At 46.0% G+C, this 27,803-nt stretch overlaps 1 protein-coding gene across 1 annotated transcript in view; it reads right to left on the bottom strand.

Annotated features, from left to right (window-relative positions):
• The window catches only part of tmem178bb (transmembrane protein 178Bb), a 112,930-nt gene that overhangs the window by 14,231 nt on the left and 70,896 nt on the right, over positions 1-27,803 (bottom strand). Inside the window, exon 2 of the mRNA XM_084038537.1 lies at positions 26,374-26,487. Coding sequence (XP_083894663.1) covers positions 26,374-26,487 — 114 coding nt within the window. The remainder of the gene's footprint in view (positions 1-26,373; positions 26,488-27,803) is intronic.

Genomic DNA, 27,803 nt, shown 5'->3' with positions numbered 1-27,803 from the left:
ATATGGCGGCACGAAATTAGCTGGAGGCGGCCGCCTCGCAATTTTGAACGCAGGAAAAACCCTGCTCTACTATGTAAGGCCATGCATGTGTCGTATTACGACGTGATGACGTATGTACAAGAGGGAACCAGTTGGGCCTGGAGCAGTGTGAGTGCAGGCCGGTGGGGGACTGGGGAGGGGGGACAATTGTGGTCCGGATCAACTGGACCTCGTATGCCTGTTACCCTTCACACCCAGCATCCTCTGTAACGGATATCAAATATTCATGGGTCTCCTCTAACTAAAACATCATGTTGCCTTCACTAAATGATAGTCTTCTACAGTTAACTTTGACTAATGACCACTGAATTGTGTCACTCCATTAATGGGCGTTTCGAATTTGTGCTCTTCTGTAACGTCATGGTGACAGACATGGAAACAAACTCTGGGAAATAAACATCAATAAAACAGTATTTCAGAGACAGAAACAATTTTCAAGGCTGACTGACGTCCAGCAATGTCTGACACATGCTGATGTCTGTGCTGGACTTTATGATGAAGAAGCTCATGTGGAACTTCCTGTCAGGAGCCTGTCAGTCACACGCCATAACCATGGTGACCCCCTAAACTTTACACTGAAGCATGAACTTGGTGGAAGCTGATGCTGTAGAAATCATAATTCATCCACATTCACATATGCTCTGTTTGTCACTTGTCATGTAGTTTTGCTTAGTAGTCAGATTCTGATTCAGATGCTTCCTCCCCTGCTAGTTTCCTTGTTTTTCATACAGAGCATGAACAATTAGCTGTTCCAGACTTCTGTCCTATAAATAAGGTTCATTATCCATGACTGTGACATTTACACATTAGTCCAGAGACCAGACCAGACTATGTGGAGAAACAAGAGACTGTCTGTTCTCCCCTAGAGGTCTACAATACTAACTCACATTAGTCCAGAGACCAGACTTTGTAACCCTGGCCAGCTTCATGTAAATCAACAATTCTTGATTGTAGATCCTCGGAAAGCTCTTTTTGGCGAGGCATGACTCACATAAGCGTGTTCTACTTGTGCAGAGCAAACTCCAAAGGTTTGAGGGGTTTTTATCAGTCAAAGTAGCTGTAGTCCACACCTCCAAACTTATCTTAACGAGACTCCAGGTGTGCTAAAACCTGCTCCAATTAGCTTTTTTGAGGTCATTAACTCAAGGGTTCACATACCTTTTCCAGGAGCACTTTTTTGGTTGTTCTCAATACATAGACATGAAAGTTCAAAAAATGCCATGTTATTTTTTCAGACACATTATATTTGTCAATACCCTTGACTTGCCATGGAAACCATGAAATTCAAAAAGGTTCACAACAACTGTGAATAATGGTGAATAACTGAATAATGGTGAATACAAATAACTGCCTTATTTACTGTGATCAGTGAGTTGAATTTCAACATTTCCCAGACTGCCTTTCAAGACCCACCACATGGGGGTCTATGCAGTTGGGGATTTGAGAGGAGGATGCAAATGTTGAGAAAAATCACAAACAAATCTCTCTCTTGGGTATGTGGTCTGGCACACAGACTCATGGCAGTTCATAAAATAGTCACAAAATTGAAGATTGTTGGTTAAAATCTTGGCTCCTCCAGTCTTCCGAAGTGTCCTTGGGCAAGAGACTGTACCCCAGATTGCCCCTGAAGGCTGAGCCATGGGCGTGTGAGTGTGTGTGAATGGACCTGCATTTCTATAGCACTTGTCTAGTCTTTACCACTGCTCAAGGTGCGTTACACTATATTCAGTCTACTTACCCATGGGTAAATAGACTATAGAAATGTTGACTATGTTTTTGCCCCGTCCATGTTTCTCTTGTCTGTTTGTTCATCACCAAGGCGTGGCCTCCCAATGTCCTTTTCCCGCCTGCCATACAGCTGCACGTTTTCCCCAGCGGGAGTCTATCGTGACTCAGTTATTGAATTCCAAGTGCGTTTGTTCCATGCTTATCACATTCTCCTATAATCCAGGTCCAGCCGGTGGTCTACTCTTCCTGCTGCATCCTGGTGATGGTGTGATTCTGTTGGATTGTGTATCCATTGTTTCCTGTGTGTTCGTCTCCCCTTAAGGATCTTCACCCCCATTCAACTCCTTGTTAAGTCCTGCCTGCTCTCATTCTACCGATAGAGACTGTAATCATCTCATTCCCTGCAATAATACACCAGGGCCCTCATTTATCAATTTGTGCGTATTGGTATATTAACTTAGTTAGGTTTAGCTGTAGCTAACCTTAGCACAGCAGCTGTAGCTAATGTTAGCATTCAAGACTCACCCAACATCACCGTAATGTAACACCACATAACTTGACTGTCTGCTAGAGCCCACACTACTTTCACCTTTGCTCATTAGTCGTAAGTCCCTTTGTACTGGATGCACATTTTCCATGTGATTTCTGATGCTTCATATTCCAAATTTCATGTTGCCCTCATGCCCTGCAATGACAACAAGGAGCTAATTAACAGTGCAAAATAACAGTGCAAGCATTCTGATCGAGACAGCACCCCCCAACTATAATTTTATTGATGTTTGTAGATCTGGGAAAAGAGGTGGAGGGGTTGCTGCTATATTTAAAAATACATTTCAGGGGAAACAGATGTCACTTGGTGTTTTTCCATGATTTGAATATCTTTGTGCTGTGTCTTTGTCTGAAATCAGCTGACTAAATCGCCGAGCCCCGCGATTGTTCCTCGTTCCCTGCAGAAGGAAGAATAACTAATGGTTTTCTTCAACCAATTGGATCCGGCGCTGAACGAGCGCCTACGAACTACCGTCCGTTGCCGGCGTCAAGGAACGCCATCACCGCACGGGACGAAACCCTCACATCGACGCATCTCACATCGACAAAAGTAAGAGGCTATTTGTCTGGGCAGAAGCAGAGATTCGATAGTGTAGGACATGCTTGTAATTCTTGTTAATGTGTTTTAAGTTCTGATCGCGGACCGCCGAGTCCGTTTGTTCATGTGCTGCTGTATTTGAATACTGATCGTGTACCCACGCAGCTGGGTTGATTTCTGTAACAGTGTTTTCGACTAACCTCCGCCATATTCGCGAGCTCAGAAAGCCTCTACTATCAGTTAAAAGACCGGTCTCGCGGAATAAACGGCAGTTCATTCACGCGCGCCCGTGTGATAGCGGCACGCCTTCTGAGCCTCAGAATATCGCTCGCGCATTCTCCCTCTCTTTGTTTGTGTCCCGCTAACACACACACACACACATATACGCCGCACACACGCCAGCTAAGCCAGCTGTTCCCGGCGGACGCTAGGGACATAGCTACATCTGGTGGCTGCATACGGCTATCTCTCTCTCTTTCTCTCTCTCTCTCTCGCTACTCCATCGGACGTCAGTGGCTCCGCCCCTGAACGCTGCGAGGAATAGCTCCATCTGGTGGCCGCACATAGCCATCCCTCTCTCTCTCTCTCTCTCTCGACACACACACACGCACATGCACACGCACGCACACACACACATACGCACACACACACACACTCCACGTGTGTCTCTCCCTTTGTTTAGCTTAGCTTTGTGTGTTAGGTAGTTAGGTAATAAGGCTTTGTTAATTGCAGTGTTATTGATTGTGATCATTATTACTGATTTTAATAAATCTTATTATATTATAACTAGCGGTCTCTTGTGCTTGTTGTGTCACTGGATAACAGCGGGTTGTGAAGGCTAGTGCTTGAATTTCACGCCCTTCTTAATTGTTAGATTGTTTTTATGCTTCCATGCCAATGATCACGATGATTGGCATGTGAGTATAAAACCTTTATATTGAGACTGAATACAGTTTTAGGTTATCTTTTCCCTGATCCCAGGGTGGTGCCCCGTTTATTCATGATTATATCATGATAATATATTAAAAATTATTAATACCGATAATCATATTGATATTAATAATTAACTGTTGATAACCAAATCTGCTCCTGCTACAACCCCAACAATAGCTTTCTGCTAAATCTTTTAATGTCGGCACTGTTTTTAATTATTGCAAATATGTTTTTATTCTCCTCTTCTTTCTGTAATGCATTTTTAATTTTGCCTTTATTTTCTTTTAATTCTTCTTTTTTTTCACTTTGTTGTATGATGTGAAGCACTTTGAGTCTGCCTTGTGTATGAAATGTGCTATACAAATAAAGTTGCCTTGCCTTGCCTTGCCTAATTCCTCAGGTGCTCCTCTGGGAAGAGATTACTCCAAAAATAGTCACTTTAACTGAGAGTTAATGCATTTGGTATGATATGAAGGGAGAGAGGAGATGGCTCACTACAGTAGAGTAGAAGGATAGCAGTGCACTGTGAAATGCTATGTGGCAAGTGCTTCTAAGCTCAGCTTTCTCTCTCTTCTTCTTTTTCTTCTTTTTTCAGGGTAAAGGACTTTCAGAGTTGGCAGATACAGAAGCTCCCTGATGTGACTAAATAGATTAACTTTTGGCTTTACTTCATGAGAGGAACATGCAGTGTGGACTCATCATTGACATCCTCAGCAATTCAAGGATTCAAGGATCATTTACTGTCACTATGCAACACACAGTTACACAGCAGAATGTACTCTCATTTGCTTCGCAAAAAAAACAACGAAATGACAACAGTAGTTCATAGATGTAGTTCCTTTTTGTGCTGTGTAAAGAGATTCTCTGGGCACATAACATGGCCGACAACACCATATTACTAATGGGAAGCTTCGGAGCCAGGTCTCTGTAAAGATGTGGGACCAACATCAAGGACCTCCTGTTGCCGGGTTAGTCTGAAGTCTTAATTCATCCAGACATCAGACAGCCAGGAGCATGCTGGATAGTGGAACAGCCGGGCCTAGCTTAGCTTGCAGTGGACTCTGCTGGTGGTCTCCTGCCAACTAATCCTATCAAAGCAGATCTAGGATTATATACATGTAAATTAAATGTATTGTGAATATTGTCACGGTTCTGCCGGGACAGTCTGGGGTTTTGTGCCTGTTTGTGTGTTTTTTTTCTCTCCATGAGGTCATGGAGGCGCTCCGAGGTCTGACCGCTCACATCACCCAGCTGGGCACCCGCCTGGACCAGGTCTCGACCCTGCAGATGAACACCGCTGCTGGACCTAACCCGCCGCCGGCAAATCCACCGCCGCACCCTGCTGCCTCAGTGAATAGTTCCCCCTCCTCACGTGAGCTGTTTATTCCCATCCCAGCAAGATATTCCGATGAGTTAGGCCACTGTGGTAGATTCCTGCATCAATGTTCATTAGTTTTTGACCAGCAGCCCAGTACCTATTGCTCTGACCGAGCTAAAATAGCATTTATCCGTAGCCTGTTAGAGGGTAGAGCATCCCAGTTGGCGGTAGCCACCTCCAAGTCTCAGGCCCCATTCCGTAATTCCTTTTGTTTATTCACCGCAGAGCTACTTAAGATCTTTGACCAACCCGTTCAGGGCAGAGAGACCGCTAGCCGTTTGTTAGCTCTACGACAACGGGCTAGTTCCGTAGCTAACTTCGCGGCCGATTTCCGCATCTTGGCCGCGGAGACTGGGTGGGATGAGGCCGCGCTTCAGGGGGTATTTTTAAGGAGACTAGCAGATAACATCCAGGATGAGTTAGCCGCCCGTGACGAGACTTCCTCCCTAGAGGAGCTAATTTCCCTAGCTATAAGACTCTACAATAGGCTCAGGGAGAGACGTAGGGAAAGGTTCCTTCGGTTCCCCCCTACTCACCTTCAGCCCCGAGAGCCCTCCACGGCACCTCCCCGCCCCACTGCCACGCCTCCTCCCACTGTCCAGCCTGCGGAGGAGCCGATGCAGCTGGACCGAATGCGCCTCTCACCAGCGGAATGCCGGCGCAGGCTAAAGGAGGGACTTTGCTTGTACTGTGGGAAGCCCAATCACACCCTCCCCCTTTGCCCCCTTCGGCCAAAAGCCTGGGCTCATCATGAGACGGGGAGGTTTTCGCACTGGACGGACGATTATTAGCCAGGGTCACTCACCGCACCCCCCCCCTGACGCTCCTCCTGTCTGGCAACCACCGTGAAAAGATCCAACTATTTATAATCCCCTCACCCCAGTCTCCTGTGGTCCTCGGTCTCCCCTGGCTTAAACTACACAACCCCCAAATTGACTGGTCTTCGGCACAGATTGGCAGCTGGAGTGTACATTGTCACTCCAACTGTCTCCACTCTGCTGCTCCCTCCGGTGCCCCGGTAACCCCAGCCCATCCTGCACCGGTAGACCTCACCACCGTTCCCTCTGCCTACCACGACCTGGCAGAGGTCTTCAGTAAGGACCGCGCACAGTCCCTACCACCTCACCGCCCCTACAACTGTGCAATCGACCTGCTCCCCGGTGCCACGCTCCCTTCCAGTTGCCTCTACAAACTCTCGCGGCCAGAGCGCGAAGCCATGGAGGACTACATCCGGGACTCCCTCGCCGCTGGGTTCCTCCGGCCGTTGTCCTCAACGATGGGAGCAGGGTTCTTCTTTGTCTCAAAGAAGGATGGGCGCTTCGCCCCTGTATAGACTACAGAGGTTTGAACAGTATTACCATCAAAATCCATTACCCCTAATTGACTCTGCTTTTGGTCCCCTTCACCAGGCCACCATCTTCTCGAAGCTGGACCTGCGCAGCGCGTACCATCTGCTACGCATCCGGGAGAACGATGAGTGGAAGACGGCCTTCAACACTCACCTAGGTCACTTTGAGTACCAAGTGATGCCATTCACGCCACTAACGCCCCCGCTGTTTTCCTGGCGTTAGTTAACGACGTCTTCCGTGACATGCTGAATCGTTTTGTGTTTGTGTACCTTGACGACATTCTCATTTTTCCCCGTTCCCTCGAGGAGCACCTTCAGCATGTCCGGACCGTCCTACAGAGACTCCTGGAGAACAAGCTCTTTGTTAAGGCGGAGAAGTGCCAGTTCCACGCTACCTCGGTGCAGTTCCTGGGATTCGTCATCGAGCAGGGGCAGGTGAGGGCGGATCCTTCCAAGGTGCGTGCGGTGACGGATTGGCCTATTCCCGAGAACCGAAAACAGCTCCAGCGTTTCCTGGGATTTGCACATTTTTATTGCCGCTTCATCCAGGACTACAGCCGGGTGGCGGCTCCACTCACCCGCCTCACCTCCACCAAGCTCCCATACATCTGGTCGCCGGACGCTGAAGCGGCGTTCGCCAAACTGAAGGACCTGTTCTCCACGGCTCCGGTCCTGGCCCATCCGAACCCGGACCTGCAGTACGTGGTGGAGGTGGACGCCTCGGACACCGGAGTTGGAGCGGTGCTGTCCCAGAGATCCGAGACGGACCAGAAGCTCCACCCCTGCGCCTTTTTCTCCCGCCGTCTCTCCCAGGCGGAGGGAAATTACGACGTGGGGAATCGGGAGCTTCTGGCCATCGTCCTCGTCCTCCAGGAATGGAGGCACTGGCTGGAGGAGCGGCTGTCCCCTTCCTCGTCTGGACCGACCATCGTAACCTCACCTACCTTCGCTCGGCCAAACGCCTGAACTCCCGCCAGGCTCGATGGGCTCTGTTCCTGGGACGTTTCCACTTCACCCTCAGGAACACCAAGCCCGACGCTCTCTCTCGCCAGTTCTCCCCTGCGGACGAGCCAGGTACTGATGAGCCCATCATTCCCCCCGAGTGTGTGGTCGCTGCCGCCAGATGGGAGGTCGAGCGCTCGGTCAGGGAGGCGCAGCGCACCCATCCTCCACCGGACGGCTGTCCACCCAACCGGATGTTTGTCCCAGATCCCTCCAGGTCCCTGGTCCTTCAATGGGGGCATTCATCGAGGTTGGCATGTCATCCGGGGTTCCAGAGAACGTCAGCGTTTCTGGTGGCCCACGCTGTACCAAGGAGTTCGTCTCTGCCTGCTCCGTCTGTTCCCGCAGCAAGGCATCCCATCGTGCTCCAGCCGGCTTGTTACGGCCCCTGCCCATTCCCCACCGACCCTGGTCGCACATCGCCGTGGACTTCGTCACAGGACTGCCGCCCTCGGAAGGAAACACGGTCATCCTCACCATTGTGGACCGGTTTTCTAAGGCTGTCCATGTCCCCCTAACCAAGCTCCCCTCACAGACAAACACAACAAATATTTAAGGTACAATCATTTATTTTGCTACAAACCATCATTTTGCAAAAATTATGGCTGATTCAACACGTCTACCTTAAGGACAGGCCAATGACTCCATAAATGACATGACTGTTGGGGAGTTTTGGAGATCAGTTATAAAATCATACTTGGTAAGATTCTGAAATAGATCAAGGTATGTGTTCAACTAAGTAGATAGATAGATAGATAGATAAGCTTTATTTCGGTGTGACTCCACAACACACAATAAAAATCCAGAGACAATATAAAAATACAGTATTGATTACAAAATGACCCGTTCCCCCCTTGACAAAATTAAAAGTGTTGGGGACCACTCAAAAAGAGAGTTGTGAGACACCAACTAATAAAAACATGAATAGAAACGCACATTATGGTACCATACAAAAAAAAAAAAAAAAAAAAAAAGCAAAACAATTATTTTATGAACTGGAACTCATAAGAGACAGTCTTCTATTGAGGATGAGGTGGCAGGCTTTGGCACATTCACATACTTGGTAAGATTCTGAAAAAGATCAAGGTATGTGTTCAACTAAGTATGTTTGCTAGGTTAAATGAGTTGAGTAGGTTACGTATGTGACACAGGTTAAATACATACATGTAATTTAATGTAAATCAATATTGAGCTTTGGTTTCACATGGGAGAGACGTTTTATAGTACATCCTCTGACACCTTTTTATCCTCTCATAATTAAGATGGCCACTAGATGGCACCGCTTAACAATAAATGCAAACATGGGTCATAAAGAGCCTCTTGCAGAGAGACCTAACTGAGCATTTTTTATGGGTTGGGGGGCCTGTTTGGGATAATGGACCACACTGAGCTGTTGGTGTTGCTATGACGCTGTAATGATAATAATTAATAACCATTGAAGTTAGGAGTGACACTACATATCAGCATCAAAGCCGTAACATTAGTGGTCATTTTGGAGGATTGTGGGAAGCAGGAATTTGTAAAACCAGTCTCACAGATTAGCAGAGTACAATCTGTCACAGATGAAAAACTCTGAAATCAGAATGGCTCTGCAGCATTTTGGTGCCCCCTGTTGCTCAGGTACCACTGTAAGGGGGTTACTGCAGTCAAGCTAGCCTCCACACACATTGTTTTGCTGTGTGTGTAATTCCAGGCATTACGGTAATAGTATGTGAGTCGGTCAATAGGAGGTAGTCAATAATAAATCCATCCATCCATCCATTGTCTACCGCTTATCCTGTATTCAGGGTCGCGGGGGGGCTGGAGCCGATCCCAGCTGTCATTGGGCGAAGGCAGGGTACAGCCTGGACAGGACGCCTATCACAGGGCCTCAATAATAAATCAATTCATAAATAAGTAAGCAAACAAAAAAACAAATACAGAAATAAATGAAACAATATAAATGAGTAGGAAACTATATATTTATGTTTATGTTTGTATTAATGAATGGTAACTAGCATAGTGGGAGGGGGAGCGGTCAGAGGAGACCATTTGGATCCCGAAGACGGAGTGGATGAAGGACGACTGACAGGGAGATATGCCCGGATATGACATGAAACTCCAGCGAACAGGCAGCTTCAGCAGCTACAACAGCCGACTTAAGACCATGCACTCTGTCGCAGGTTGTGTTGGTTTGTGCTGAACCTAGTCTGGCGCAAGCCCCTTCTCCACAGTAGAAGGGTCTGACTTCTCCACAGTAGAAAGGTCTGGCTTCTTCACAGTAGAAGGGTCTGGCTACAGTATATTTGCATATTATATATTGCATCTCGAGGATCGGGGAAAAAACGCTCTGGCTCATTTGTATTTCTTTCAACCAATCACGATGGTCTTGGGCAGTGCTAAGCTTGGGAAGTTGCTGTGGTGCAGAAGAAAAATAGTGTCGGGAGGAAATTTGTTTGGATGGAACGTCGAGCCCCGTCATTAACATGGCTCAAAAGAACACTGCAAAAAACCTTAAAAAATGTATGTGGACTGTGTGACGAGACCAAAAAACCTCATTTGATGGTCGGAGACTCAGCGGTGCAGCCCGTCTATACTTACTCATTAAACACACCGATTTGCTGGCTGTTTGTAGCTCTAAACCGATATCAGCGAAGCTCGTATGAAGTGGAACGGATCGGTACGTCGGTCAAGTCAACGTCACTGGAGCATGCCGCTGCCAGAGTTGCTAGCTCTGAGGTTGCTGCTGCTGTTTCCCAATTGGAAGGGAGTTTGAGAACGGAGACACAAAGCGTTAGGGGAGGAGTCAAGTCTGACTACCTTCCTCTGCGTGTTGATCCCGAGCCTTCACTCCCTGTAATCTAGAATATGCAGCACCAAACATGATGGTGTCCGTTAACTTCTCCACTTCTTGGATCTGCTACAGTGTGGAGATTCTCCCTTCCAGTTCTGCAATCTAATCGGCCAGGCGTGTGCAGCTGACAGCTCTGACAGCATGCGCAGCTCACAGCGGGATGGGGAGTCAAGGAGCCCACGGTGTTGAAGTGGTTTAGCAGAGCTGAGCCACAGACAGGACAACAAGCAGTGATCAGCAGAAGGATGAAAAAGTTACCGCCACAGGTAAAACAAATGGACCCGGAGTGGAGATTAGGCTTCAGTCTGCAGGTCATGGCAAAGGCTGCCACAAAAAAAATAAATAATAATAATTATATATATATATATATAATTATTATTATTTTTTTTTTGTATGATATATATATATATATATTTATATATAGTATTACTATCACTATTCGCAGAAATCCAGGAAGGTGACCACGCATCCATCTGTGACAAGTTTTACGTGTTGCATTGGCTAATCATGACGTGCTATTATCCCTTCCAAACCCCCAGTAGTCAGAAGACTACTGTTGATAATGAACCATCATCACAAAGCCTGTCACCTTCCACCAAGTTCCAAGTCAATGAAGCACCTTCCATTGTGCTGTGAGTAAGAAAAAGAAACACGAGTATTCTTCAGAGTGGCAGCCATTTGTATGGCTCATGCCGAGTGGAAGTTTCCCAGCAGCGACTATCAGCAGAGCGGTAACAGAAAGCAGAGAGAGACAGACTACACGAGGAACATTAAAGATCCTCACACTGACCACACCAGAGGAAACTACACTGATTGGGTGGGTGGGAACATGACTCACTACTTTGTTCATAAGGGACACATTAAAGGCATAAAGCTTCTAGCGGACAGCTGGCTAGTTAGCTAGCTTGCTAATCTGTCATTCTCTAAAGTCCCAGTCGGCAAGTCCGGCACATCGAGGGCATTCTGTCAGATTTTGAATGTTTACAACTCTCACGCTCCTCCCCCACGACCACCGAGCTCCTTCCCCTCGACTTCGTGCCCTTTGAAATCCCTTAGATCACACCACCTTTGAAACACGGGTCCGATGTTGACTCTGGTTTTATCATGGGCACCGTCGCAATATTTCTTTTTTCCCTTATTTTCCACCGGTGTTTTCTTTTCCTTGGTTGTTTTGGACCTCCTCGTTTCGGTTTTTAACCGAGGAATTGGAAGCTTGTTGCTACTTCCCTCCGCCTCACACCTGTGATAGTGGAACGACCCGAGGGGGGAGGGGCTCTGTGTGTGCACGAACACAGCCCTGCGTGCTGAGTGGACAGGATGAGCCTCTCTGTTGCAAAACTGATTTTTTGCAAAACAAACAACAGGCTCTACGTGCACGTAGAGCCTTTTTTTCTAAAACCGGATGATTTATGTTGTTCTATCGGAGCATAGTGTCGGCTTCAGTGAATATGATCAAAAAAATGTTGCCGACTGGGACTTTAATGCTATGCTGGTTACAGAAGCAGAGCAGCAGCAGAGCTGGTGAACTGATTATGTGCTGATAGCTCAGTGGTAGAGTTACCGCCGCATGTACGGAGGCTCCCTGCAGCGGTCCCGGGTTCTAATCCACTCTGTGGTCCTCTTTTAAAGCATCTTGTCCCTTTCTCTCACCACTTTCACTCTCACGCTATCTTCCCGCAATAAAAGCCCCCCCAAAAAAAACTTTAACAAATGAATGTGTTGCTGAGATGTATTGTTATGGCGTGGTGTATGACAATATCAGCCTAATTCTTTCAGCTGCAATCCCGGCGGTGTAAAACGGACTTTGGAACAAGCGTCGTAGGACGGAAAACGAGGAGTTAACCCTGAAGTTACCTCGCTAAGCCAAAATATTGCTTCCTAGTACAGGCCCCTTGTGAACAGCAGCAGAGCTGAGTCTAACGCCTGGTTCACACTGGACGCGGAAGCGCCGCGAATAGGCGCGTAGCGGAGCCCGCTTCCATTCGGCGCCCCTGTTAAGCTATGGTGTCATTCACACCAGACGCGGAGAGCCGCGAATAGGCGCGGCCCTCCCGCGCCGTGAAGCGATCGTTTCGGCGTCTGCTCTATTTTTTGCGCATGCCGCGAGCGAACGCGTCAATTCTGGCAGGAAATCACACAGAGGAACACGAGACAATCCGGTCAATTTTCAAAATAAAAGCAATTTTCAAAATAAAATACCGCGATTGACAAACGCGTACAACGGTATATCTGCACTACTACTGTCTACTACCATACACACTCTCTGTCTGTGTGTGTGTGTCCCACTCTCTCTCTCTCTCGCTCTCTTTCTCTCTCTCAGAGAGAGAGAGAGAACGGATAAATACAAGAAGTGTACAAACTTCTTGGTTACAGAAACATGGCGAATTAATTTTATGGGGTTTAATGGAAAAAAATAGCTCTGAAGGAACAACAGCTGAGCAGAAGCGCTTGTCAACCGCCGCGGAGAAATACGCGTCTGGTCTGAACAGGGGGTGCGCGGATTGTTCGCGATTTTCGGCGCTTCCGCGTCCAGTGTGAACCAGGCGTAACGGTCCTGTCCAGGAATTACAAGGTACCTAGCTACCAATCTACCTAGCTACCTGATATCTGTCTCCAGAACTGCACCCTGTCTCTCCCTGGGGAGATGACATCACTTTCCAGCCCCACTAACATGTGTTGTCATTAGCGGTTGCCCGTCTGGATGGAGACGGTTCATAGCTCTTCCCTCAGGACTGAAGCTTCATATAGATGAGCACTGATGAGTAACTGGGCCTGTAGGCACTGTTGTTACAAGGCTGGGCACAACCGATTTTCTCTAATGTGCAGAGCCTGGAACACATAAGTGTAATGAGGTTCCAGGACTGAGAGCTATGTATTCCCGCTCTGTTAATTAAGCTTAATTGTACTTCCCATCAATCACCAACAACAAGAGGGAGTGAATCCAGACCAATGTCTGCTACTCTTCCATTCATATGCCTTCAGATCTACGTGCTGTGTGAGAGGCAAGGAGATGGTGTGCTTGTTAGTTATGCTTGTCATGCCAATCAGCAGTCCCTTCACCATGTCTAAATATGGAAATAAACTGATTTCTCTGCTAATTACTATCCCCATGATTGCCTGCTGCTTAGCATAATTCCTTTAGCGTGACATCAGATGAAGGAGAACATCCAGAAAACTTTTTCCTGCATGTTCAATACAAGGTGACACAGAGTGTGATGAGACTAGAATGAAATCAGGAGGCTAGAAAAAGACTGATGATATACCAGTGTTTCCCCTACCATTGTACAGGCCTGGCGGGGCCGCCAGGCCAAAGAGGACCTGCCACCAGGCCAAAAAAAAAAATCAATATACCAAAAATAAGCCACCTATCAATTTATTCATAAATCAATAATCATTTACATTAGGACGCCTCCGCGCAGCACAGTGTAGACTTGCTCCGCAAGACGCGCAGCCACAACAATCCTCGCCGCGCGCTCCCGCTACGTTCTTCTTCGTGTACTTTACGCGCTTAATGTTGTTCTGATGCTGTTCCGCCTCGTTAAACCACCACGATGTCGCTTTCTACTTTGAAAACACGGAACGTTGACACTGTATTTTGATAAGCTGTTGCACTCTTCAGACTCGTGGTGTGAGCGGAACCAGACCGGTACCGGACCAGTACTGGACCAGTACATTTATAATTTTTTTATTTTTTATTTATTTATTAGATGGATCCCCATTAGCTGCCGCCTTGGCGACCACTAATCTTCCTGCTGTCCATAGGCTACATAATATTTTTTTTTTACATAATAAAAATGCCGCGTTTGTCTCCGTCCAAAACCCGCTGCGCTCGCGCTGTCTGCTCGCACAGATCCGCTCGTGCGCACATGCGCTGATGCAGGTCGAGTGTTGTCGAGAAATATATGCAGAGACGGTGCTCCTTAAAAACAACATCAAGCCATGCGTGTGTAATATTAGGACGTGATGACGTATGTACAACTGGCTTACGGGCCAAAGCCCGTTTGGCCCCCCCCTGTGGGGGGAGGATTGTTTTTGATAAGATGTGGAACTTTGAGTTAACTGCTGTTGAGTAAACCTATAACTTATATTTTACTTGATAAAATAAGACATTATGCACTCATATTTTACAGTATCTGTAGCTATTATAATGTGATGCTCATCATTTTCCAGCCATATTTTTTTTTTCCAGCCTAATTTTGGATAATTTCCATCAACCAGCACCTTAATAAGTCACTCTCTCCTTGTGATCTTGAATACACTCTGGTTGAACAAAAATGTTGAATGCAAATATAATAATTGCAGAATTGCAGACTGCTTGCTGTGCCAGCTGAATGTAATCCAACTACACCAATACACCATCCCACGCGTCTTGTCTGTTTAGGGTTTTTTCGGTGGGTACCACCGGGCCTGAAAAACATTCTAGGGGAAACACTGTGTACTGTAGAGAAGCTGCAGAATGTGATAGACAGACATGTGATACAGGATGTTCTGAACAACAGCTCTTGTACCCCACAAACAATTGCATGTGTTGACCTTTCTTTAGTCATGTCTGAACGTACAGTACATTACTAGCAAATATACGTTTTCTGCAACGAGGACCTTCACGAAGCAGCTGACAAGGTTCATCAGCCCAACTGATAAATTGGACTGATATTATTAGATAAACCGTAGATAATGAGTCTGTTCTGAAAAGTTTGGACTCTGGTGTTGCTATTTGCAGCTTTCTGGAGAAAATGTCTTTACAATTTCTAAAATGCAACTCAATAGCAACGTTTTTAATCCTCTCTGCCCAGTAGCCATGTTTTCAAACTCCACTCACACTGGTCACACTGTTCACAGCTTTGTTCACACTGTCCACACTGCTCCATACTGCTTTACACTCTTTAGATTTTTCATACTGTTCTAGTGTTGTCACGATACCAACATTTTGGTACCGGTACCGGTACCAACATGTGTTTCGGTACTTTTCGATACTTTTCGATACTTTTTCAAATAAAAAGTGAATGCAAAAAATGTCATTACTGAGTTTATTTTAATAGAAAATCTTAGAACAATAACATATATTTATAATATAAAATATAATAATATAAATAAACCAGCTCTATTTTTTTTTCTTCAAGAGCTACTTTTGTTAAGAGTGAAGGGCGGTGGCGCTTGCTTTTAGCACTGAATGTGGCTTTTTTTCCTGAGTAAATGACCTGTCGTTCCCTGAGCTCAGTGTGCAGGTCTGGTAGCTTGTCCTTTAAGTGTTAAGTCGGAGGTGTTTCCGCCGTTAGCCATGCATGTTTTTAAACACCGTTTACACAGTGGTGCATCGGCGTTAACTGTTCGCCTTGCACAATTGTTTTAAGCTAAAGTACGGCCGTATCGCACTTCGCAGCGCTGGTTTGTCCGCAAGTTGCGGCGTGGTGACGGTTGCAGCAGCCATTCTCCTCTCCGTGCTCCTCTCCCCCCCCCTCTCCCTCTCCAACGTCTCTCTCTCTCTCCAAGCTTTCCTCCTGCTCCGTTTGTTGCTCCAGTCCACGCTGCTCGCTAACTTGCTAGCTGTTTCCTCCGGCTTGCTTGCTTTTTCTTTTTATCTGCCCAAGCTGCGGCTCGCTCCTCGTCCTCTCAGCTGTAGTTACAACGCGGTGACGTCACGCGGCGAGTTCGCCGCGCTGTTGCGGGCGCTGCCGGCGGCGCTGCAAGTACCGGTCCCGTCCAAATGCAATATAGTACCGTTTTAAATGCCTCAGTACCCCGGTACCAAATTAGTACCGGTATACCGTGCAACCCTATACTGTTCACACGGTACACACTGCTTACACTGATCACAATGCTTACACTAATGGATGGCGCTTCACTCTAAGGACTGAACTGTTCGCACTGCGGCAGCCAAGAGAGTGTGTGCATGGAATTTGTCGACTGTCTCTCATCTGCATGATGCCTTCAAATGCTCCACACTGAGGCCCCGTCCACACGGAAACGTTTTTTGTGTGTAAACGCAGAAGTCTTGTGCTTTTCGGTCGGCCGTTCACACAGATCTGGCATTTTAGGTGCCTGAAAACGCACTTTTTTTAAACCAAGTCCCAGGGTGAAAAAGAAAAAAACAGCGCCCCTCGTTTCGTTTTCGTGTAGACGGCAAAAACGCATACGATGATGTCATCACCCCTCGACCCTCCGTGGTTTTTCCCTCATTGGCGGTCACTTTGCTTCTTGTTGACTTTCCTTCTTCACTTCCATTAGTTCTTATTTTTCTTGGACTGGAAGTTGAATGGTCTTCTTTCTCTGCCTGTTGATCCTCCATTGTGACTCAGCAGTAATGAAATGTACCTGGTCAAACACTTTGGACTAGAGGGAGCCTGACTCAGCAGTTGGAAGATACCGATTTCCCATTACAAGTAGCATACTTCTGTGAGTAGCTCCACCTGGGCAGACCAACCACTGCTGACGTAGAAAGTCTCACTCATTTTGAATTTTGCGCGGGAATGTGGCCACAGACACGGAGATCCTGTTTCTGGACAAAGCAGCAAGTGCAAGCATTTCATTAGTGGGTCACATGATCAATCACCATTGTTTTAAATCACTCTTTGATAGACAGGAACTTAAAAGACAATTAAATAGATGAAAATGTTACAGAGTACAACTTTAAAATGTCACGACTATTTCACAAACTTCTTTGAGACTTCATTGAGGACACAGACTGTGGAATCATACTCTGTTTGTTTGTGCTGTTTGGGAGGGTGAAAGACGCTGTGAAGGGATGGAGTTTGAGGTTTTTACCTTATCAGGTTAACAGGATGAAAGCAGCTGCAAAGCATTCAAATAGCAGCTTCTCAATGAGGCAAATCCCTGTCATGATGTAGGAACGGCAGCAGTCACATGGAGTGGGAGCGGCTGCCTGGAGAACAATTAGCCTCAGCCCCAACCTTAAGCTGCTGTCTTGGAATGTACACAGTCACTCATTGACAGCGTTCCCCAGCTCATAATTTGTGCTTCCTTTTGAAGTAACAAAGTCTCTTAGGTGGAGAATGAAAAGCATGTCACTACTCTGCTGCTGTTTGATGTTCAGCCCTAACAGAAAAAAAGTGTTTTTTGCATTGGTGCCGGTGTCTGTATTGGCATCAGTGTTGGTGTTGGTGCTGTTGTCAGTATCGATGTTGGTGTCACTGTCAGTGTTGGTGTTGACGTTGGTGCTGGTGTCGGTGCTGTTGTCAGTGTTGGTGTCAGTGTTGGTGTTGATGTCAGTCTTGGTGTTGGTGTAAGTGTTGACGTCCGTGCTAGTGTTTGTGTCAGTGTTGGTGCTGTTGTCAGTGTTGGCGTGAGTCTTGGTGTTGGTGTCAGTCTTGGTGTTGGTGTCAGTGTTGACTAGGGCTGAACGATATATTGTTATCGAGATATGAACATTCAAGATATTAATATCGAAAAAGCAATGATATAAACGATTTAGATTTCCCCCGCGCTCACCCTGCATGTAAAGCTCTGGCGGTCACAATAAACTTCATTTTTACGATTGCCCTTGAATGCACCGCTATGACCAGCCAACCACAAACCTTATTTCATGCTTGCTGTGGATCGACAGCTGAAGCCAACCAATGACGAACATACGAGGGCGGGACTCCCGGGCGGACGGGACTCTGAGACGCAGATACAACATACGCAGCGGGGAAATCCAAAAGAAAGAAAGAAAAGTGAGACGAGTGCGGAAGATAATGCGGCCGGTGGCAGTGCCGAATCTGATTTGGTGCCTAAACATAAATCATCCTCCATTATTTGGAGGTATTTTGGATTCAATAATGATGATGTCAACCAGAGCGAGGTGTTGTGCAGGTCGTGTTCGGCGTGTATTGCAATGCGTTCAGTAGCGTTACACCGTATGAGTCGGCGTCCACCAGACATAAAGACATTACAGACTAGGGCCCGACCGATTATCGGCCGCACCGATATATCGGGCCGATATTTAACATTTTAGGGATATCGGTATCGGCCATACTTTCCATAAATTCCCACCGATAAGTTCATATAATTTTCACAACCAATTTTGCAGCCGTTTCGTTCTGAACGCGCCTTCCGCTCTTGCCTCGCCCGTCACAGCATCTGATTGGTTTGGCACACGGAATACAACCAATCAACACGCAAGGCTGCAAGCGGGGCGGGGTGCCTTCACGCTCCCTGTGACTCGTGAGCGGTTTCTAGACGGCCACCTGGGGCTGAGGACGATGCTGCGTGCGGATACAACTTAAAGCAGAGAAAACACATTTCCTTCGAGGTAAGCAGTGTTTCCCCTACCATTGTACAGGCCAAAATAAATCAATACTCCAAAAATAAGCTACCTATCAATTAATTCATAAATCAATAATCATTTACATTAGGAGCGCCTCCGCGCAGCACAGTAGACTTGCTCCGCAAGATGCGCGGCCGCAACAATCCTCGCCGCGCGCTCCCGCTACGTTTTTCGTGTACTTGATGTTGTTCTGATGCCGTTCCGCCTCGTTAAACCACCACGATGTCGCTTTCTACTTTGAAAACACGGAGTTGACACTGTATTTTGACAAGCTGTTGCACTCTTTACACTCGTGGTGTGAGCGGAACCGGACCGGTACCGGACCCGGAACCGGACCGGTGCATTTATAAGAAAAATGCCGCTGTGTTTCTCCGTCCAAAATCCGCTTTCCTCGCGCTGCCTGCTCGCACAGATCCGCTCGTGCGCACATTCGCTGATGCAGGTCGAGTGTTTAATATAAATATATGCAGAGACGGCGCTCCTTAAAAACAACATCAAGCCATGCATGTGTAGTATTAGGACGTGATGACGTTTGTACAACCGGGCATTTTTTATTTTTTACTTTAAGTAAATTACTAGTGCCGTATATTTACAGAAATATACAGGCTTATCTATATGATTTTGACTATTTTTATATAGAGACATACTATAAATTATTTACAATTTATATGTACAATTATTATTTGTTTGTTTTTTTACAATGTCTGAAAATAGATTTAGTTTGTATCAAATATTTATTTTCTAAATATGTCTATTAGATTGCAACTGCTTATGCTACCCAATTTAACTTGTGTCACATTATTTTCCCCCAATGCAGATGGATGTGCCAACAGGAAAGACACGAGCCAAAAGTGCACTGTGGGACTACTACAGCCAGTCAGGTGGTGTAGGCAAAGCAGTTTGCAATGCATGCAAAGTCTCGGTCAGCACTGGCGCTACAGTGGCTAAAACGGCCAACACATCTAATCTATGGTCCCATCTCAGAAGTCACCATAAAGAATTATATGAAGCGGCAAAGAAGGAGCAGCGCGAAATGGAATCTCAGAAAGCACCATCACACCAGCCTACAGTGGCAGACCTGTTTCAGCGACAAAAACAGTGGGCCAATTCAGATGAGAAGTCTAAGCAAATAGATAAACTTATTGCAGAAATGATAATTACTGACAACCAGCCATTTTCCGTTGTCTCTGATGTTGGTTTTCAGCGCCTTGTGGCTGCTCTTAATCCAAGATATGCACTTAAAAGCGAGAAGTTTTACCGCACTGAAAAGATACCTGCAATCCATGCAAAGGTTGTGCAAAAGATAAAAACCCTTATCCAACCAGAGAATGCTGGGTTCCCATTGGCGTTTACCACAGACTGCTGGTCTGGAACAACAGAGTCCCTAATGAGCCTGACATGCCACTTCATTACCAATGAGTGGGAGAGGAAGCAAGTTGTTTTGAACACGACGGTCATGGAAGGATCCCATACAGGGCAGTACATCAAGGATAAATTCCTTGAAATGATTGAGGAATGGCACATTGACAAAGAGCGCATAGCCCTTGTCCTTCGTGACAGTGGTGCCAATATGATGAAAGGCATGAGGCTTGCTGAAGTACCAGACCTCAGCTGCACTGCTCACCAGTTGCAGCTTGTTGTAAATGATGGCCTGTCCTGTCAGAGAGCAGTGATTGACACAATTGCTTCAGTGAAGCATTGTGTCACACATTTTCATCATTCTGTCCTGGCCAAGGACCGTTTGAAAACAATTCAGCAAGAACTTGGCCTTCCAGTCCACCAGTTCATACAAGCAGTTCCAACCAGGTGGAACTCAACACTGCACATGCTGCAGAGAGCACTGGAGCAGAAAAGAGCATTAACTCTCTACTCTGGGGAGTATGGGGGGTTTGCTGCTCCAAGTGCTCACCAGTGGGACCTGGTAGCTAATCTTGTGGAGACCCTGATTCCCATTGAGGAGGTCACGCTGGAGGTGAGCAGCAGCAGTTCCTCTGCGTCCTCAATCATTCCATGTGTCGGTGTGTTGAAGATGCTGCTGGAGGATGAAGGACCCAGAACAACCGGGATCAAAACTCTTCGGCAAGGTATGAAGGAAAGCCTCATCAAGAGGTTTGCAAAGCTTGAAGAAACCAAGCATGTTGTTCTGGCCTGTCTGCTAGATCCACGTTACAAGGATAATGCCTTTTCCTCTGACAACACAATAGAGAAGGCGAAGCAGTGGCTCAAGGATGAAGTAGAGAGTGCCTCGGCGGAGGCACATGATGAAGAAACAGCACAGGAGGTTGATGTGGCGCAAGAGGCCAAAGCAGAAGAATACACTGCAGAACAACAGGCCCGAAAAAAACAGAGGAGAAATGAGGCACCATCTGGCAGCCGGATAGATGCCATCTTCAGCTCTTTGCTAAGACCACATGCGGGAGAGGGATCGGCCTCAGATGCTTGGCTTGATGAGGAGGTGAGGTTGTATCTCATGGAGCCAATCATTGACCACCGAAAGGGGGATCCACTCCAGTGGTGGAAGCAGAATGAACAACGATTTAAGCTTCTGGCTAAACAAGCCAGGAAGTTTCTGTGCGCACCGCCCTCATCGGTTCCCAGTGAGAGAGTCTTCAGTGAGATCTCTCTGATCTACTCGAAGAACAGGAGAAGCCTCACTGGGCAACATGCCGAGCAGCTGTGCTTCCTGCACTATAATGTTCTTTTACTTAATTGGCAATATTAGGCTTGGGCATTAAACCAGCCTATTGTTCATTGCAAAGTACAGTTATGTTTTACTCATTTCTCATAGCAGGTTTTACTCAGTTCTCATAGCAGGGAGTGATTTTATTTTTTATTGATGATTATTTATTCATTGATTTATTTATTTTTTCCCAGTTTTATTCTATGTTAAGTTATTCTAAGTTAAGTTCGGCTTTATTTTTACAAATGCTGTTGGCAGCTCCCTGTACTTAAAATGTTTACTATTAAAAACACTTAATGGAAGTTCGAGTCAGTGTGTGCCATTTTTAATTTATTCGAGAATTTTTTTCTTCTATTTATCGGTTGCACATATCGGTTATCGGCCTCCCATTTTCATAAATATCGGTATCGGTATCGGCCCTGAAAAAACCATATCGGTCGGGCCCTATTACAGACGCTATAACATACCACATTGCAAAAGACATGGTACCCGTGTAGACGGTCTTAAATGTTTGATTTTTTATTTGATTGGTGACTTTATGTTAATGTTGATGACTGGCAGTGAGTTATCATCAATAAAACTGCAGTTTCCACATTCTTTTGTATTATGATGTTTTTATTTTTCTGAAAAATATTTGGTTTTCACCGAACCCGTAGTCATATCGTATCATATCGATATTGAGATATCTGGCATGAATATCGAGATATGAAATTTTGTCCATATCGTTCAGCCCTAGTGTTGACGTTGGTGCTAGTGTTTGTGTCAGTGTTGGTGCTGTTGTCAGTGTTGGCATCAGTCTTGGTGTTGGTGTCAGTGTTGACGTTGGTGCTAGTGTTTGTGTCAGTGTTGGTGCCGGTGCGTTGGTATCAGTATTGGTGTTGATGTTCTGTGGCTAGTTCAGATAAGGTTTAATCACTGTTCACTGGACGGTTCACTGAAAAGAGTTCACAGCGTTGTCATAAAATCCTCTCTGACAAGAGTGGGGCTAGCCGAGTTTTATACAGAGTTTACAGGGAACAAGGAGGAAGGTGTGATGAGTGGATTTGCACTGACTCAATACACACCTAATGGCTAGAGAAAGAGACTTCCTGAGAAGTCGAAGGTGTAGCTGCTCTCGGGGCAGATTGGTTTCCCTACACAATGTCACAACAGGGGCCATTCATCAGGCCTTGATCAATCAATGTGAGATAAGGATGTTTCAGAGTCGGTCCAGGAAGGGGGAAAGACCAAAAGACCTTTTCTCTCAAGATCAAAGAGAATCAGAATCAATCAGAAAAGAAAAGTTAACCACAATCAAATAGGAGCAGCAGGACATTTGATCAGTACAAGAGAAAGGAATATTAGGATGAGATGAAAATAAAACTGTGAGGTAACACATTTTCTTCTACATTGCCAGTGTTGGTGTGGATGTTGGTGTCAGTGTTAGGGTCGGTGATGGTGTGGATGTTGGTGTCTGCGTTGGTGTCTGTGTTGGTGTCGGTGTTGGTGTCGGTGATGGTGTCGATGTTGGTGTCTGTGTTCGTGTCAATTTTGGTGTCAGTGCTGGCGTCGGTGATGGTGTTGTCGATATTGGTGTCAGTGCTGGCGTCGGTGATGGTGTCGATGTTGGTGTCTGTGTTGGTGCTGATGTCGATGTTGGTGTCTGTGTTGTTTGGATGTTGGTGTCTGTGTCGGTGTTGTTGCCGGTGTAGATGCTGGCGTCGATGTTGGTGTCGATGTTGGTGCTGGTGTCTGTGTCGGTGTTAGTGCTTTAACCAACCAACGTTAGTTTTAGACAACAAAACCAACGTTAGGTTTAGACAACAAAACCAACGTTAGCTTTAGATGACAAAACCAACATTAAGTTTAGATGACAAAACCAACGTTAGCTTTAGATGACAAAACCAACGTTAGGTTTAAACAACAAAACCAACGTTAACTTTAGACGACAAAACCAACATTAGCTTGGAATGTAAAGACCGTCAGTATACTTCCTCTGCTGTGTTCTCCCTTTCCCTCCCCTGTCTGTCTGTCTGTGTGTCTGTCTGTGCTCTGCTGCAAGGGCATGGCTGACTTGTTTGCTCACTTGACCACTTGATTTTTTTTATTAAAAAAAATGTTATATTAAAATATGCCAGCGCTGTTTACTGATTCCATGGTAAGCCTTGTGTGTGTCTGTGTGTGTGTGTGTGTGTGTGTGGGGGGGGGGGGGGGGGGTATGTATGAGGGACTAAGATAAGACGATGCACTTCGTCATTCATTGTTTAACCTCAGTAGACAAATTCTGTGAAACTGACACCACAATGCAGTGAATAAACATAGTATATTCCTAATTCCTGCTTTGGCCTTTTCACTGGTATATTTTCTCCTTCAGATACACAGATATCGTAATGCATATCGTAGATGATTTCTTGCAATATATTGAGTATCGTGATATCATCATTATCATGGGCAAAATATTGCAATATTATTGTATCTTGAGTTACTCCGTGATTCCCACCCTTAGTGAATACAGATCCTGATTATCTTTCAGACCCACAACTCCTTGGAGAGTGTCTACATTCCCCAGTTCAAGGCCTATATATAATTTCTCACTGATTGAGTTCAGGTGCTCAATCAGACCTGACGCCGCTGTGTGCACGCCTTTAGCCTGGAGAAGTAGATGGAGTTGGTGAAAGGTAAACTTGCCGCAGGTGAATTCACCGTCGCCGTCTTCTGTTCGGGCAGATAATCCATGTTGATGTGTTGGGTTACATCGGGTCCGGGCTTTAAAAGCCACAGGCCGGGTCGGGTCGGGTCGTAATTTTCAGGCCCGTTGAGAACTCTACTTTGTCTAAGGTCATCTATAGTCTGTAATGTTTTTGCAAGAATAAAATTGGTTTGTAAAGCAGAGCGCCACCTGCTCTCTCCAAACACACGTGAGCTAGGAAAAGCTCCACCACTCTGTGGCCCTTCAGTGGATGTACAAGTTTAGATGATGGATATATATACATTCCCTGTTCTACAGCGACCCACAACCTGCTCAGGACAATACTTTGTTAACGATTAACACCAGTCGGACATGTTGGCTTTGTTGGTTTCAGCAAAACACAAATACATTGCATTTTTGCATTTGCAATTAACTGAATTAATTAATAACAGGGTATAATAACTAGGGATGCAACGGTTCTCAATATAATATTGGACCGTACGGTACGCCATGCACGGTTCAATACGTACTTGTGAATTGACCTATATTCGGTTTTGCAATAATTTCATGTTTCCATGCTTTGTATTTCTCTCTGAATTAGCTGTCGGAGCTTTAGAGGAGCACTTGAACGCAGCATGTGTTCACACGCTGCGGATGCGGAAATGCCTCCATGCTGATATCAAATTAGGGCTGGGCGATATGACCTCAGATCAATATCACGATATATTGAGGAACTCACCTCGATAACGATAAATGAACGATAAGTAACCCCCCCCCCGCGGCTAAAAAAATGCCACTTTAAAGGACTGTAAAACTACACTGTAGTTAAGATTTATATTATTTATTTGGTAGTATAAAATAACAAAGTATTAAAAATACAGTCTCTATAAACAAATTCAAAATATGGAGTTGTCAAGTAATCATGTTCTCTATAACGGGAGAAACAAGTTGCATCCCTTGTAAACAAAATACATTTCACATTTGCCACTGGAAAAGTAAACAATGACTGCAAAGGCAGTCTTTAGGCACAGTTTACATTTCACATTTTTCTGATCGACATCGTCCTCGCTGAACCCAAAATGTTGCCAAACGATCGATGACGCATTTCTTTTGGGAACGAGGTGCTCTTCCTCCTCGACCAGATTTAAGGTGCGTGTCCACAGAGGCGATTTTAAACGCGTGTGGACGCGCCGCTTCCCAGTATTGCACGCTTGGTGGGCTGCCACTAGAGGATGATTGACAGGCGCTCTCCTTTAAACAACACATTTTTGCGAGCGTTCGCGAGCGTTCCCGAGGCGGCGAGTCGAGCCCGGCGCCTCTGATTAGCATAAAGTAGATTCGACTTCAACTTTAGGCAAATGAGGAGCGGCCAACTCGCGCGCCATCTCTCGACATTCGCCGCGACGCTACCAGAATGCATTGCACAGCTTTTCACATAGACAATGAATGGGACGCGGGGAAACACCGCTGCCTGTGGACACGCACCTTGAAGGTGCGTGTCCATAGGGGCGATTTTAAACGCGTGTAGACGCGCCGCTTCCCAGTATTGCACGCTTGGTGGGCTGCCACTAGAGGATGATTGACAGGCGCTCTCCTTTAAACAACACATTTTTGCGAGCGTTCGCAAGCGTTCCCGAGGCGGCGAGTCGAGCCTGGCGCCTCTGATTAGCATAAAGTAGATTCGACTTCAACTTTAGGCAAATGAGGAGCGGCCAACTCGCGCGCCATCTCTCGACATTTGCCGCGACGCTACCAGAATGCATTGCACAGCTTTTCACATAGACAATGAATGGGACGCGGGGAAACACCGCTGCCTGTGGACACGCACCTTAACTTCGGCTGCCGCGGCAGCAGCCGCTTCATCGTTTAAACCGGCGGGCTCCATTTTCGTCTCACCCACACTTTCCCTTCTTGTTACAGACTGGATGGGGTGGAGTCACGTGACTGCACACGCTGTATACGTAGTACAGTACAGCCGAGCGTCTTAAAGGGACATGAACATACTGGTAGCCTACCTACACACACAGCCAAACAAGAAAAAAACGACTTTTTTTTTTTTTTTTTTTTTTAAACGAATATACCGACATGGGCAAAAAGACGTCGGTTGTCGTCGTAAATTTCGGTATCGGTACATTTTCGGTGTATCGCCCCCCCCTATATCAAATTGCTGTGCAGAGGGACGTTTATTGCAAAAGATTTGCAGCCCTTTTCTGTAGTTGCAGGCTTCCATCACCTCATCATTCCAATGATAGACTGGTTACTTGTCTGTCTCTACATGTTAGCCCTGTGATGGACTGGTTACCTTTCTGTCTCTACATGTCAGCCCTGAATACAGGATAAGCGGTAGACGATGGATGGACGTTTAAGAATGTTTGCAGTCGCAAAGGAAGGAAAAGAATGTGCAGCAGACTTACGGAGGGAGTGCCACTCGTCCTGCCTTATGGTTTTGGTGATGTTGTAGGACAGGTTTTTTGGTATTGTAGCCGAGGAGTAGTGATACTTGATGTAGGAGCACCTCCAAATGGAACCTGCAGAGAACACAATGATTTAAAATAATAATAATAATAATAATAATAATAATAATAATAATAATAATAATAATAATGAAATAGAGAAGGAGAATGAGTCATGGGTTATAACATACGACCCACATTGGTGACACACAGCAGGAATGGATGAATAGAACATTATTCCTCAGTTTCATGATTCAGCTGGGGAGGCTGTCAAATACTGCCAACCCACTTCTCTTCCCTAAACAACAGTAAGTGCTGTCGTAGGAGACTTGTGTCGATGCTGAAGACCACCTGGGACATACATTTCTATAACCTGACTGTGAGAAGTCACTGTATCGTGATGCATATCTCTGAGAGGCTCCAGGCCTGGTTAGGTTGGATTTCTGGCACTGGCAATGTAGACCTGAGTCAAACTGACCCTCACAATGATGTCTGAACTAATGGAGACACACTGAGCTCTAGATGGTGGGGGGGAACATACGAAATGCTTTCCAAGGGCCACAAAATGTTCCCAGAAGACATCATTGTTTATTTGGTGAAACTTCATAGCACGTTCCTCTCGTGGGGGTGTGGATGACTGTTCTGCGTCTGATTTAAAGGGATAGTTCAGAATTTTGGATATAAGACCTATTTTCCAAGTGAGCCGGTGTCTTCGAGACGTCTGGAGACGTTTTCAAGAAATTTCATTCAGTTCTTCTAGTTGCCGAGTTCGCTTATGCTATGGCTAGCGCAAGTCAATGGTTCTTAGGCAGGCATTAAAAAAAACAGTCTTGCCCGCTCCACAGTGCACCCGAGGCAAATCCATTGTAACGGCAGACTATCGATGTACATATGTGTTGATAGAATGTTTGAAATAAAACCAACCTTGCATTTTTAAGGATTTATGTCTCAGCAGCAGCAGCAGCGTGTCATACTTCCTAGTAAGCTATGGCAGCGGCGGAGTGATATCACCTAGCACTTATAAGTTACCGGTTCTATAATAGTTTGTTTACCTGCTGTCATTGCTACAGACGCAGAGTAGCCTGCAGTGCTAGTTTCTTCAATCTCACAGAAATGGACACTTTTGGAGAATATACTGAAACTTTTGAAGACTCTGATGAGGAGTTTTTTTCCCACCCAAACCCAACCGTACCTGTACGAGCCTGAATATACAGAGGAAGAATTGCGCGAGAGGGATGCTCAAAGGGCAGAACGTGAATGAGCTGAGAACCGGGACCGAACAAAGGGAGACTGGGGGTGCCAGGAGGGAATCCCCCGCAACGCGTCCGAGGGTTTACGGGTCTACGGACGTAGCAGTGGTCCGGGTTTGCGGTGCGTAATTGTGGCTTTGC

The sequence above is a fragment of the Eutrigla gurnardus genome (genome assembly GCF_963514095.1).
Source record: "Eutrigla gurnardus genome assembly, chromosome: 21".
In the NCBI taxonomy this organism is placed as follows: domain Eukaryota; kingdom Metazoa; phylum Chordata; class Actinopteri; order Perciformes; family Triglidae; genus Eutrigla; species Eutrigla gurnardus.
The sequence above is the reverse complement of the archived record's forward strand: the minus strand, read 5'-3'. Positions and strand labels throughout refer to the sequence as shown.